Source organism: Anastrepha ludens, chromosome 2, assembly GCF_028408465.1.
Source record: "Anastrepha ludens isolate Willacy chromosome 2, idAnaLude1.1, whole genome shotgun sequence".
In the NCBI taxonomy this organism is placed as follows: domain Eukaryota; kingdom Metazoa; phylum Arthropoda; class Insecta; order Diptera; family Tephritidae; genus Anastrepha; species Anastrepha ludens.
Window position 1 is genome coordinate 35,391,031 of NC_071498.1, and position 14,178 is coordinate 35,405,208.

The 14,178-nt window shown below is 39.3% G+C and overlaps 2 protein-coding genes across 2 annotated transcripts; one reads left to right on the forward strand and one right to left on the reverse strand.

Annotated features, from left to right (window-relative positions):
• The first annotated feature begins 2,298 nt into the window (after positions 1-2,298).
• On the forward strand, positions 2,299-3,430 carry LOC128868382 (uncharacterized protein CG45076-like). Its single transcript, XM_054110408.1, has 2 exons — positions 2,299-2,447; positions 2,507-3,430. Exons 1-2 carry the CDS (start codon positions 2,367-2,369, stop codon positions 3,257-3,259), a joined length of 834 nt encoding a protein of 277 aa, XP_053966383.1. The 5' UTR covers positions 2,299-2,366; the 3' UTR covers positions 3,260-3,430.
• A 5,275-nt stretch (positions 3,431-8,705) lies between these two features.
• LOC128868388 (restin homolog) lies at positions 8,706-9,863 on the reverse strand. Its single transcript, XM_054110420.1, has 2 exons — positions 9,671-9,863; positions 8,706-9,606 (listed from the first exon to the last, which is right to left on the reverse strand). Exons 1-2 carry the CDS (start codon positions 9,749-9,751, stop codon positions 8,839-8,841), a joined length of 849 nt encoding a protein of 282 aa, XP_053966395.1. The 5' UTR covers positions 9,752-9,863; the 3' UTR covers positions 8,706-8,838.
• Positions 9,864-14,178: the final 4,315 nt, after the last annotated feature.

Below are 14,178 nucleotides of genomic sequence, written 5' to 3' on the forward strand. Positions count from 1 at the left end.
TTCTGCTGTAGCAGCAGATTATATTGGGTGCAAAATACCATGTTTAATTGTGTCTCCGTTGTCATTTGTGACGGCAACAGATGTTGAAGCTTGCGTTTTTGATCCATCGTAAATAAGAACCCTGTTTCGAGTATTTTTCTTTTCGGATATAAGATAAACAGTGTTCTGTAAAACTCCTTCGCTGTAAGTTCTTTTGGTCGCTGCAGCGATTTTGCAGCAAATGGAATAATACATATCATTCGGGGAGATTGCATACCAGCTATACGATGGCAAATGGTACGCGTCAGTTGAAGTCTTCTTTGCAAGTTCAAACATTTAATTTGCATTGCGGGTGAAAAGTATTTTTGACAAAGGTTGATGAGAGATGTTTTCGACTCTATCCGGATCCACACAAATGGGCAATTAAATAATACATGATATTGTGTGAAGTATGTGCCATTGGAAGCTACTACTTTACTCCATCTTTCAGTCAGCATAAGGATTCCCCTGGCAGAAAATTCGAGTTCTTTTGATTTGATCCATTCTTTGAGCCAGTTTGCGATGCTCTCGTAAGAAGTGAACCGGTCTCCAATAAGGGCTGACTGCATTGATCGGAACAGATGGTAATCCGAATGTGCAATGTCTGGGGAATACGGAGGGTAGGGCAAGACTTCCCAATTGAGTCCCTCTAAATATATCTGGACCGATTTAGCAACGTGGGGCCAAGCGTTGTCATGCAGCAAAATCAGTTTGTCATGTCTACTGTCACAGTTTGTCATGTCTACTGTCCCATTTCGGCCACATTTCTTTAAGAGCTCGATTCAAACTCATTAGCTGCAGTCGGTAATGATCGCCAGTGATGGTTTCAGATGATTTAAGGAGCTCATAGTTCTGATACCACCAGATGCACAACATAACCTTTGAAGCATGAATAATTTTTTCCCCTGTCGATGGACCCGGTTCACCTGGCAAGCTCCAACATTTTCGACGCATAAGGTTATCATAACAGATCCATTTTTTAGCGCCAGTGACGATGCGATCCAGAAAAGCTTCTCTTTTATGCCGTTAAAGAAGAATCTCACACGTCACCAAAAGTCTATCGACATCCCTCTCCTTTAATTGATGTGGCACCCTGTTACCTGCTATCTGGACCGTTCTCGTCGCGTGCAAACCTTTACCGGCGGTCAATCTGTCAACATCCAACTCTTTAGCCACATCATCAAGTGTTCGACATGCGTCTTCATCCAATGATTGTTGTAGTGGAGTTTCGTCGAATTTCTTCAGTACTCCTTCGCGATCTTCATCACTCACTTCGAAATTGCCACTTTGGAGGCGTTGAAACCACTCTTTGCAAGTTGTATTTGATGGAGCGTGATTACCGTAATAATTGATCAATATACGACACGCTTGAGCTGCACTTTTCTTTAAAAGGTATTAATAACGCATGACTTCCCGCAAATGCTATTTTTTCGGGATGAATGTAGATATTTTTGACGGCAGATAAAAACGGATATTTACGCTTCAAACGAATGTCAGCAACAGCGATTGAGACCTCACATATACACCTTCAAATCCCCAGTATATTACTAAAGCGAACACAAAAATAGTATCATCAGCGACACCCCCTTTACGAGGGCGGAAACTTATTCCCATATCCAATATATCATTTGATGTTTGCTTTTGTGAGGGCATCGAACCAACCGAGCTATGGTCGGCAGGCGCCCAGGACTACTTTAACTATTTATCTATCTATGTGTAGGTTTGGATTGCAGCTAAGATGATTTAAAGCTTAGTCGATATTTCGCAGTATACTTTTCTTCTCTAATCTAATCTCTAATCTATTTTCTTGAGCTAGCAAAATAAAGATACGAAACATCTTTAGTATTTCTGATTATTTATTTCATGGCTAACACCGAAAGATAATGGCAACAAATGTTTTGTATTTTTGCCATGAAAAGACTCTTCATACAAAACCATCTACCATTCGGAGGCGGCATAAAACTCTGGGTCACTCCATTTGTGAAACAACATCAAGGATGCACATCACAAATTGGAGGAGGAGCTCGGCCAAGCAATCAAAAAATGGCATAGACGCCAATTATAACAAAAAAGCTACAGTTTAACTTAAACGTAGGTTATAATTCACGGTGTGAAGCAAAAAAAAGAACAAGGAAGAAATCAGACTGGCTGGTAAAGGAAGAGTTTACAAAGGCGCATCTCTCAATTTTCCACACAATGTTATCAACAAAATTGTGGGTCTGAAAGTTCAATCCCATTCGTACCAAGACTTTCTACTTCCGGCTTGTTTTGATTGATTCTCGCGCTTTGTAAAGGCCGTCAAAGTCTTCAAAAAATATTAAGAATTTGTTTCTCACTAAAAGAAAAATATGAATTGGTACTGTATATTTTTACTGATTTATTTGTCAACGCAGATGGTGGCGGGGCAACATTGCTATAAGCCAAGGAGGGTATGTTGTGTTCCAGATATTTTAAGCATCCCACGACACATTGCTTTCCCCTCTTTCAGTTGCGCCACCGCAATGCGCGTCATATGCTTCAAAACTTTTATGCAGAACTCCAACCCGGTGAAGGAGGCGGCAGTTCCGATTCTGGTAGTGAAGACTGCAAGAAGCCTGGAGTTCCCTCAGGCAATCCCAAACAGAAAGCCACCAGTATTGCGCAGAAAGCAGCCAAGGAGGCTAAAGCCGCCTCGGACGCCCAACAGGCGGCTGGTGAAGCAGCCGCACAACAAGTGAAGGCACAGTTGGCCGAAAAGGCGGTGGCCGCCGCAAAGGCAGCTGAGGCAGCGCTTGCTGGCAAGCAACAAATCGTACAACAATTGCAGCAGGAAGTGCACGAAGCTGAGGCTGTGGTGCAAGAGCAAAGTAGCTCATTGCAGAATGCCCAACAGAATGTGAATGCCGCTATGCAAGCCGCACAAAATGCTGCTCAACAATTGAAGACCCTAACAAAAGCGGTAAATATGGCTCAAATTAATGTGGGCAATGCAGAGCAGGCAGCACAAGGTGCACAACAGGATATGTCCGAGAAAACCCAACTAATGGAGGCTGCAAAGAGTCGTGTGGAACAATTGTTGCGTCAATTGAGTGCGGCACGCGATGATTACGCGAAGACGAAAGATGCCGCTATGAAAGCAGCAGCCGCAGCACACGAAGCCAAACAAAATGCAAACCCTTCAAGTCGTTGTGCACGCCAGTCGTCAAAAGGACGCTTGATGGCAAAACGCCATCAGAGATTAGTACAGCGACAGCGTCTCTAGGGATCAGCAATACTGATTTATTGATGGATTGATTTATATTTTACGAGATTTACATTTTAGTTTAATCAAGTTTTATATTTTTTTTTTAATATTAAATACATATATGTCTGTGCATATGTATGTACTCGTATGTGCACATATTAATCGGCTGTTCTGAAAACGTATTTATTTTGTTGTAGAAAATATAGATGAAAGAAAATTGGTATGGATTTTATGTGTTGGTCTTGCCTGTTTGGGCGCCGGAGTGCACAAATTTAGATTTTTTAATTATCTTACGTCACCTTTTTGCGACAAAATCGAAAGGCCGAGTACCAAATTCTGCTCTTACACGATATTTCCACGATTTAAAAGACCTCAAGTTTTTTTTTTATAATAAACTAATAGTCCTGGCGAACTTCGTCTTGTCCAAAATTGATTAAGTTTAAAGAGACATGAATTCTGACGTATTCAATGTAATGTAAAGAGGTTGAGGAAATCACGTGTCAGATAAAATCAATGTTTCGTGCCAAACTATATTCTACATTCTTCGGTACGGTATTCCAACACGCGAATATGCAACATGTTTTTACAAATATGTATCTCAACTTCGACGCTTTCTAGCGATCCAAACTATGCTCACTCGCATTCACAGTATGGCCAGTTTACCGGAATTCCCTATTTTCCGGGAAATTTTCCAATTCTTCTAGCCATAACATTTTTCTTTTGGGCTGAGACAAGCACAACCAAAACAAGACCACTTAAATCGACCGAGTTCATATTATTTAAATTTGAGCCAGACCGGTACGATACGATGCACAATTGATCACACAGCAAATTGGCCAAAAATAAATTCTGAGAATTGAAATTGTTAGTTCAACATGTAAAATGTTGCCCTGTATTATTTGATTTATTTATTAACAGCACTGCGCACAATCTTGAAATCCAAGGCAATGAAGGCAATCTTTTAGAATGTTTTCGGAATTCATCGGTTCAATTCGTACTAATTGACGACATTCTCACTACTTTCCACCGTTTAAATTTTTGAATGCCGTTGAGGGGGTCGGGCCATCTGGAGCGATAAAAAATGGATTTTTTTTATTATTTTATTTAATCAGTTAACTATTGTAGAAGATGTGTACAAAATCTTAGCGACAAAGCTCCAAAATTGTAGAAGTTATAGCGTTTCGAATTTGCTCTAGTTGAGTGGTAGCGAGTTCTGCCGCAGGTGTAATGGATAGTCGTGTTACTTTTTCGAAAAAAAAGAAAAGAACATTACGAAGCTTTTTCGAATGTTGTTGTTTCGCGATTCATTTGTCAAGCTTTTGAAGTCGGTTGATAAAAATTTCACATTTATTGCTGTAGTATATCTCGTACGGAAGCATGTATCCTAAACGCGGAAAATCGGAAAATGAGCGTTCTGCGAGGCCACGTATACGGAAATTTAACGGTAATCAGCACAAAAACGATGAAAAGGTATTACGTGAAAGCTCAACTTCCAAAAAGTTGAATACCTCGAACTCGAAAGATGTGATCGCCGATCTAACTCATGTGTATCGAGTTATCGAATTTCTGTCGGTTTTTGGCGCCATCGCTGAGTTTCTCGTTTGCAAAAGTTGCAAGAGCAAAGTGAAATTTGCAGAAAGTGGGCTTCAAGGTTTGGGTTTCAAAAGTGGCATCATCTGTTCGTGCGGAACAAATTAAATTAAATTAATTGAAATCAACAGAAGAATTGTGTTTGTCATGCGACTTCTTGGGATAGGTCATGAAGGTATAAATTTATTTTGCGATCTCATGGATCTTTGTCAAGGCCTTTAAGATCACGCGTATAAAAAAATAGTAGATCATATACACTCAGCGGCAACAACATTGTTTGAGAAATTCAGCAAAAAAGCGGTCCAAGAAGAAAAGAAAAAGAATGAAGAAAATGGAAGGCCTGATACAGATTTTAAAGTTTCTGCAGATGAATCGTGGAAAAAACGAGGATTTACGTCATTATACGGTGTTACAACGCTTATTGGGTACTACAGTGGTAAAGTCAAAGACCTGATAGTGAAAAGTTCTTTTTGTCAAGTTTGTTTGAATTGGAATTGGAAATCCAAAGAAGGAACTGACGAGTATCAAGAATGGCATGAACAGCACAAAGAAAACTGCACTTCAAATCACCAAGGAACAGCAGGCAAAATGGAAATAGATTCTATTAATGAAATGTTTGCGAGTTCGATAGAGAAATTCGGAGTGAAACACGTCAACTACATTGGTGACGGTGATTCTAAAACTTTTTCAAGTATCGTAAAGAATAATCCTTATGGTGATGAATCACCCGTTGTTAAAAGTGAATGTGTGGGTCACGTTTAAAAAAGAATGGGCACTCGTCTTCGCAACATTAAGAAGAAAGAAAAGCTCGGCGGAAAAGGAAGACTCGCAGATGTGCTCATCATAAAACTGACAATATATTACGGATTAGCCATTAGGAGGAATGTCAACTCTGTCAGAGATGTGAAAAAGGCAATAGCGGCAACTCTGTACCATTTCACTTTGACAGACAAGAATCCTAAACATGGAAGTTGTCCTGCGGACGCTGAAAGCTGGTGTGAATGGCAAAGAGCTAAAGCTAGCAACTTTCACCCACCCGCCGTGCGTTATAAGACCAGATGTGGAAAAGCACATTTTTCCGATCTATGAAGACCTTTCGACAGATGATCTCTTGGTACGGTGTATGGGCAGACACTCTCAAAATGCCAATGAATCTTTTAACGCCACAGTATGGCGTATAGCTCCAAAACACTTGAATTCGGGTCCAAAAGTTGTTCAAATTGCTGCGTTTATTGCTGCAGGCATTTTTAACGAAGGTTACACGGCTGTTTTGGCGTTGATGCGACTACTTGACTTGAAAATCGGACAACAGTGCAACATTTTTGCCGACAAAACGGACGAAAGCCGAATCGAACGCGCAGAGTAACGTCACAGCGATTGCACTAAAAAAAACCCCAATTTTGCTCGAAGGGCAGAAAAAACTCAGCAGAATGAGCTTCTTGAGAAGGCGGAAGGATGTCTTTATGGTCCAGGAGTAGCTGATTAGCCAATCATTGTTGTAAGTGTTCTGTACATAACTTATCGTCTTTCGAAAACTTCAAAGCGCTTCATCTCAAAACCATGTTTTTGAAACTGGCGGGCAAGATTAAAAAAGCAATATTCAACCTATCGACGGGATTCATGGCTTTTTTGTAGCTTTTTAGGTACCATTCTATGTGAACCTCCAAAAATAGTAGAAACTAACTATTTGGACTGATATTGTTAATAGAATATCGCGAAAATTACCTCCAAAAATCGATTTTCAGCTTTTACAAGCGAAAAAAAAAATATTTTTCAAATTTTTTGTTGTTTTCGAGGTTCATTGACGACAAAAAAGGCTAACAGTTAAGAAAAAGACTTATATATATATATAATTGGCGCGTACACCCTTTTTGGGTGTTTGGCCGAGTTCCTCCTCCTATTTGTGGTGTGCGTCTTGATGTTATTCCACAAATGGAGGGACCTACAGTTTCAAGCCGACTCCGAACGGCAGATATTTTTATGAGGAGCTTTTTTTTCATGGCAGAAATACACTCGGAGGTTTGCCATTGACTGCCGAGGGGCGACCGCTATTAGAAAAATGTTTTTCTTAATTTTTGGAGTTTCACCGAGATTCGAACCAACGTTATCTCTGTGAATTCCGAATGGTAGTCGCGCACCAACCTATTCGGCTACGGCGGCCTTACTTACTTAACTTAATTGCATGTTTTAGACGAGACTCGTGGACGCTATCATGCCCGCCAACTGGATACTCCTGTCAGAGCGCACACGGGATAACTTCGTCATTTAGCTAGTTTTGGAAGTGAAAAAAATACGAAATACAGCTTATATGTTTGTCCAAATATAATCAAAATATTAATGAGCTGAGTTGTTTTTCTTTCTTTAAAAAAAAGAGGTTGTCTGTAAAGTCGGTTTACTGACGATAGTTTAACGTGACAACGTCATAAGAAAATACTGATGGAATGGTTGCATTTTTCAAAACAAAATTTTAATTTTATTTGTTTGATAGATATTTTGTATGGATATAGAGGAGGTAAATGGAATCGCAATGGAATAGGTCAAGTTACATTTACACAAACGTGAAAAATGACGAAACATTTGTCAAATTCATGAAAGATATGTTCAATTTCGATTGTGCATCAGACGTTAATAAGTCAACAACACTAAGAGGCAACATCATCGGCTTGACTTTTTGAAGACACTTTACACTCGAAACACCCCTTTTCATTTCCTACTTTTCCTATCATCTCCTATTCTCAACAAAGAAATGGTTCATTACCATGCACACAGGAAGAAGGCATATGCAAATACAAATATGTGAATTTATATACATATGCGCATATACTTATAGTACATACATATTTATGTATGCTTACTCAAGTAGGAGAGCGCCAGATGTCGAACGTTGCCGAACGCGGGGGCCGATTGTGCTCTTTGTCGTTCATTCCGCGCTTTCGCTTGCAGTTCAAGCAAGGTAACGACCATGAGCAAGGTAACGACGATTGAGCAATATAACGACATATTTTTTCGTACGTGCAGCCGGCCAAATCGAATTATAAGACGTTATCACATCAAAAAATACCACAAAAAACACCATTTTTCGGCGTTCCAGATGGCCCGACCCCCTTAAAAATTGATTTTTTTTGTAGCCATGTAGAGAGAATTCATTGAACAATTACCAACCGGGTCTGATCAACATGTCAAACGTTTTCATTGAGTGACGGCAAGGCTGATAACTGATACAGCGGCAACAAGCTGGAGCACGCAAGCTGGAGAATTAGAGCAATCAGTGAATAAGCTAAACCATTTATTAAAATTCATATTCATGGTGAACAAACAAACGTTGTTACATTTATTTAATTCCTTTACGAATAGTTTCAATAATTAAAGGTGATATAAGATGCCTAATTTTCACCCTTGCGATGCCTATCGAAATTTTGCATTGCTGGAATGAGCCCAATACGTTCCATCATTTGGTTGACGTTTATACGCTTGTTTAAAAAGTGTAGTTCAATTTAAATGAATTTTAATTTAGTTCAGAAACTGATTGTCGTGTTTCATCTGGAAAAATAATTAGCCGTCTTAAGGAACGACGTCTTAAGGAACTGGACAAATTCAACCAACCTGCAAAGCGCGCACTACATTTTAGTATACGAGTATGAGCTACAATCTTGTAGCAGAATTCTTTGGGTTATAGCGTAGTGTACCACTCCGCATCAATTTGAGGATCTTTGTTGTTGCTATCTCTTTGAGGACATCTTTAACTTTCAACTAAAAAAGTATTGTTGTTTTCTTTTTCGGTTTTTGACCTTACGTTACCCTAATTTAATTATAACTAAGAGCTCTCTAGCATTAAACCCAACTCCACCCATCAACTATTTAAAAAACGATCCTTTTAAATAGATAGTATTTCGCAGGAAGAAGCAACCAAAATATATACACACAGACATACATATGGAAAAATTCGTATATCAGTTGACAAAACAAAATCAGAAATAAACCTTTAAAAAGCACGCAAAATATACGTCTCACTGCTTGTCCTGTGGCGCCACAGCGTGGCGTTTACGCACCATACGCATCATCCGACGGCATCGACTACCTGGTGTTGCATTCACCTTAGCGTCGTGTGCAGCTGCGGCTGCCTTCAAAGCCGCTTCCTTAGTCTTATTGAAATCCTGTCGTGCAGAGGTTAACTGGCGCAACAGCTGCTCGACACGTAACCTAGCCGCTTCCACTAGCTGCGTTTTCTCGGCCAATTCTTGCTGTGCACCGCTAGCCGCCTGCTCGGCATTGCCTACATTCGATTGTGCTGTTTGCACAGCCTTCGTTAGCGTCTTCAGTTGCGTTTGCGCCTGTTGAGCCGAGCTTACCGCCGCATTAACATTCTGTTGGGCATTTTGCAGTGAGCTACTCTCCTCCTGTACCACAGCCTCAGCCTCGCGTACTTCCTGCTGCAACTGTTGGACGATTTGTTGCTTGCCGGCGAGCGCTGCCTCGGCTGCTTTCGCGGCTTGCATCGCTTTGTCCGCCAATTGACTCTTCACTTGCAAGGCAGCAGCCTCGCCGGCTGCTTGTTGAGCATCGGATGCGGCTTTGGCCTCCTGTGCTGCTTTCTGTGCTATGCTCGTTGCTTTTTGTTTAGCATTTCCGGACATCAAGGAATTTTGTTTGCACTCGCCCTCACTTCCAGGTCCTGATCCGCCACCCTCCTGTTGACCACCACCACTTTGCATAGAATCTTCACCGTATTGTACGTACATGTGCGGCAGCATACGTTTCATCTTTCTGTGCTGTTGCTAAAGGTAGAAGCATCTAATCAAAAGTTCTTTTAAACCTTTTATCAACTATTTTAATGCATACCTGAATAGGATTGCTTTCGAAACCGTGTGCGTACAAAAACTGACCGTTGAATAGGATTAGTACGAAGAAAGCAAAACGCATCGTATGAATTCACAGAAAGAAAAATAATAGACGATAATCAAAATTATTTCATATCTGTTATGGCGTTGCGATTTTGTCAGAAAAGCACGTATAAATTGAAAATTTATTGTGTAACTGTCTTTATTTTATTGGAGTTTTTATATGACTTTTAAAAAATTAAAACTGTCGAGTTTTGAAAGCGTGTTCAAGTACAAAATATCTTTCTCATCTCTGAGAAGATTAAATATTACTTTTAGCCAAATAAGTTATCGTGAAGAAAAGAAGTCCGGTGCTGGCAAATCAATATTGTCGCGGGAACTTTCGATCAGGGCTTGCATGTTGCCTATCTATTTCTTAGTGATCTGCTAGGCCGCAGACGCACGCTCGAAATTGGAGGTTAAATTACGAGCTGTGTCGCCTTTCGTGTTGTCAAAGTTATTCAATACTTCCATTCCGCAGTTTTTCTTTTATTGGCCGCACGCGTTCGTGCTTAACTACCATTTGGTGGGCCACGAATTCGAAATTCACTCTGGGCACGAGACACCAAATGACTGAAAACGTAGTTTTCAAGAGCAAACGGTCCTCGCCAGGTAATGGCAAGCCTCCAAGTGTATTTCTAATATGAAAAAACACCTCTTAAAGAACGATCCGCCACTCAAGGGCGGTATGAGATTGTAGGTCCCTTCATTTTTGGAAAAACGTCAAGACGCGCGCCACAAATTGGAGGAGATGAGGAGGTGCTCGGGCAGACACCCAACAAAGCAAACACGCCCCAATTATATAGATAGTATATAATATTTTATAACCCTTCGCTGAGTTATTTATTAAACCCGAATAACCGAACACGACAGACAGTCGACGTCAAGGGGCGTTATATTTGTTTGCTACCGACGCTTCTTTGTCAGCCGGACAATGCATTGACCCTGCACAAATTTGAGTAGCGGACCATTGCGCAGACATTGAATGACTCAAAGTTGATATTGTTGTCATGATTGTCATGGTTTCTTTTTTGTGGATCATGATTTGCATCACGAAGGAAGAGCAAACAAGAAAAGAGACTGTACAAAAACGAAACGCAACGGTGGTGACAGCAGAAAGCAATGTAACAAAAAATTTCTGACACTTTCATCCGCTTGCAGAGTGGTCAGCTACACCAGTTACCGAGAGTCATGCATTTCTAATAAGCAAACATGAGTTGCATGCCACCAAAACAAACAAAACAAAAACACACACATGAGCTCATGTATTATGAGGTAGCGAAAGAAATGCAATAGCAGTAGCAATTGCAGCATACTCAGATGATGATGCTAGTCACCCCCAAACGTACATATATGACCGACCGACCGCTACACTACGCCATGGAGTACAGCAACCCACATATGCACGAATACGTCTGTAGACCCACAATGCGCAGCCTCACTTGCCTTGCTGCCACGACTTTATAAATACGATTGCTAGGCGCGCATGCGTAGCGTGTTTTCGACTGGTCGTATTCGCGTGCAGCTGCAAATCGATTTAAAGCATTCCGTGTGTTGGCGCACCACCAACCAACAACCTGCGGCAATATACACAACTGTTGTGGCAACTCCTTGCATTGCAGCGGCATATTTCAATTCCGTTCACACATTTCACTGCGGATATGTTGTTGCGAATGAAGCTGAAAGTGGTTTTTCCTGAAAAGTAAAAGCGAGCAAACACACATCTAACTATACGCTCGCCACTCCACCAGCCATTGGCATCCTCCCAACAAGACTTTTGGACCTGTTCACTTACTGGCATTGAATTGTAATTGAATGTTGAGCGCGCTTGGACAATTATTCGTTTCGCAATTTCGAGCGCGAAAAAACTGGCAAAAAACAGCAAAAAATTGTGATTAAAGACACATATTATTTCACAATTGCAATATGTATAAATGTATATGTGTGTACATGCATAACTGCACACATAACTAAATTTTTTCCAAGTGCATGCGCAGTGTTGGTTATTTTTGCGCGCAACTGTACGTAAGATAGTCAGATGTGATTTGATATTGGCAGCATTAGGACGAACGTAAAAACACGCGCGCTTACTACGGAAGCGGGAAACAAATAGTTAAAAACCGCTTAACAGTGAAAAGTGCATGGAAATTATAAAAATAAAATACTTACGTTAATTATCAAGGAAACCCAATGAAGTGCTGTAAATACAAACCAACCTAGGGAAAATAGTAATTAAATACAAGGAAATATAATATACACGCGCTGTGCTGTGTATTTATAAAACGCCAAAAAAATATTCGTCAATACTGCCGGAGTACTTCTAGTGGCAGCAGCAACTGAAAGGTTGTTAGATAGAGTTTGATACCAGCTTTTGAAATAGTAAAGCGGCCATATGAATAAACCATTGTTGTAGAAGAAAGTTATGTGTGTCTCAGTTTTTCTCTTTTTTTCATTGCGTCAAAGTATCCTAATTTTGGTCAAAGAATTCTTTATTTCTGAATTATTTGTAAAAAATCGATTTCTGCTAGAAATATTTTTGTCAACATTCTATAATAGAAATTTAAGAGAGTCACTTTTGTGAAACGTTTTAACCTCCTATCCTCGCTCTTTGGGAGTCAAATTGACCACTTTTTTGAGAAAACTCCAAAGCTTCCTTTTAATTAAGACATTTGAGAACTAAAGTGTTCTACGAAAATATCAGGTCAGACCATAAGTTCGTGCGTAATTTACCCATAATTTCACTTTTGTACGATTTTTGCATACAAAAAATTATTCACAGAATATAACGGAACTATCTATATTTTCTTTGATATAGGTATTGTGCATTCAACAAGTGATTTTAGTCGCGGATAGAAGGACGTGTGGTTAAAAAATAAAATGGAATCTTCGAACGCGTATAAGAGGCATATTTTGTATTTTTTAATAAAAGTGGTAAAAATGCAATAACTGCTGCTGCAGAAATAAACATCTTTTTTATTTATTTTAAAACCACCTTTAAAAAACGCACGAACTTATGGACTGACCTGATATTTGTCACAAAATTTAAGTGGGGGCTGCCGAGAATACTTAAATTCCCTAACTCTAATGATTTACTTTCATGACTACTTGGTTGCTTTATTGTTTCTACCAAAAAATAAAATTTTTTTTGTACTTTGTTACTAATTGGGTGGCCAAAGTGATATCAATCATAATCGTAAGAAAAATTCAAAAGTGTTTTAAAGGTTAAGTGAGAAGTGCTTAAGTAAGCGAAGGGATTCGCTTTGTTTATGTTTGTTATACTTTTACAAGATTGATATTGTTTGATAAATACTTTTTCTTAAGCTGCCTACTTTATGTACCGAGTTAAGTAATTGAGAAATTGAGTATTTAAAGATTGAGAAATAGTTCGTTCAAAAAATAAACTATTTCATAACTATGTACAGTTTGTCAAGGAAGTGTTTTGATATCTAATATACTAATCTAGCGAAAATCGGGCGTAGGTTTCACACCTAAATCCTTTCGCAAAATTTTCCACGTTGTTGAGAAACAAAGGTCCAATTGCTGCAAACGGCGACAAATCGATAAATGATGATGATCATTAACACTGGCCGATACAGCTGCGATATTTTCTTCAATTCGCACTTTACGTAAGCGTGTTGGTGGTTTGATGTCCAATAATGGAAATTTGGTTCTAAATTTAATCACAAGAACTCGAATAGCCACAAATTTTCTTTTGGTTAATATCCCTACCTTGGGCTAGTGTATCCATTACTTTACAGGAATTAAAAAGAAGCCGCATTCTGACCATATGAGCTTTATATGGATCTTTGTCCAGATAGAATTTAAACTGAGGTTTATTGTCAACAATGAAACCAAATTTTGATACACTGTTTGTCAAATGGCATTGTATAATATTCGGATATTATTGATATTGCCATTTTATCTTATATAAACACAAAATCACCCATGCCTTTGTTAGATATGCATCCCCACGCCATGACTGAAAATTTGGTGATTTAAATGACTGGCTCCACACTCTGTTGGGTCCATTGTTGTAGTACAGCATGATTTTAATATCATCGCAGAATATGAATGCCCTAACGCACCTAATGAATGTCTAACAAGCAATACGCGATTTGGACTCCTGAACGATTCCATGTCAAGTGACCCAAGTATTTTTAACACTGTCGTGAATTTTCTAAATCTGGTTAATTTGTCGGCTGACTATAATTAGAGGTACACTGAAACAATTTTGAAAAAATTTGATAATTTGGAGATTTATTAAAAGTTGAAAATTATGGGTTAAAGTTGTTGAATTGAACGTTGACGTTTTTCTTTTTTTTTAAGATAAAATATATTTATTAAAAAATTATGTTTCTTTGTTCAAAGGTTCTGAAAAAACAGCACTTTTATGCTCAATAATCGCTGCAAGTTATAAAGGGTGGTTAAATTTCAAAGGCCGATGTTGAATGTGAATCACACCAAAACGTC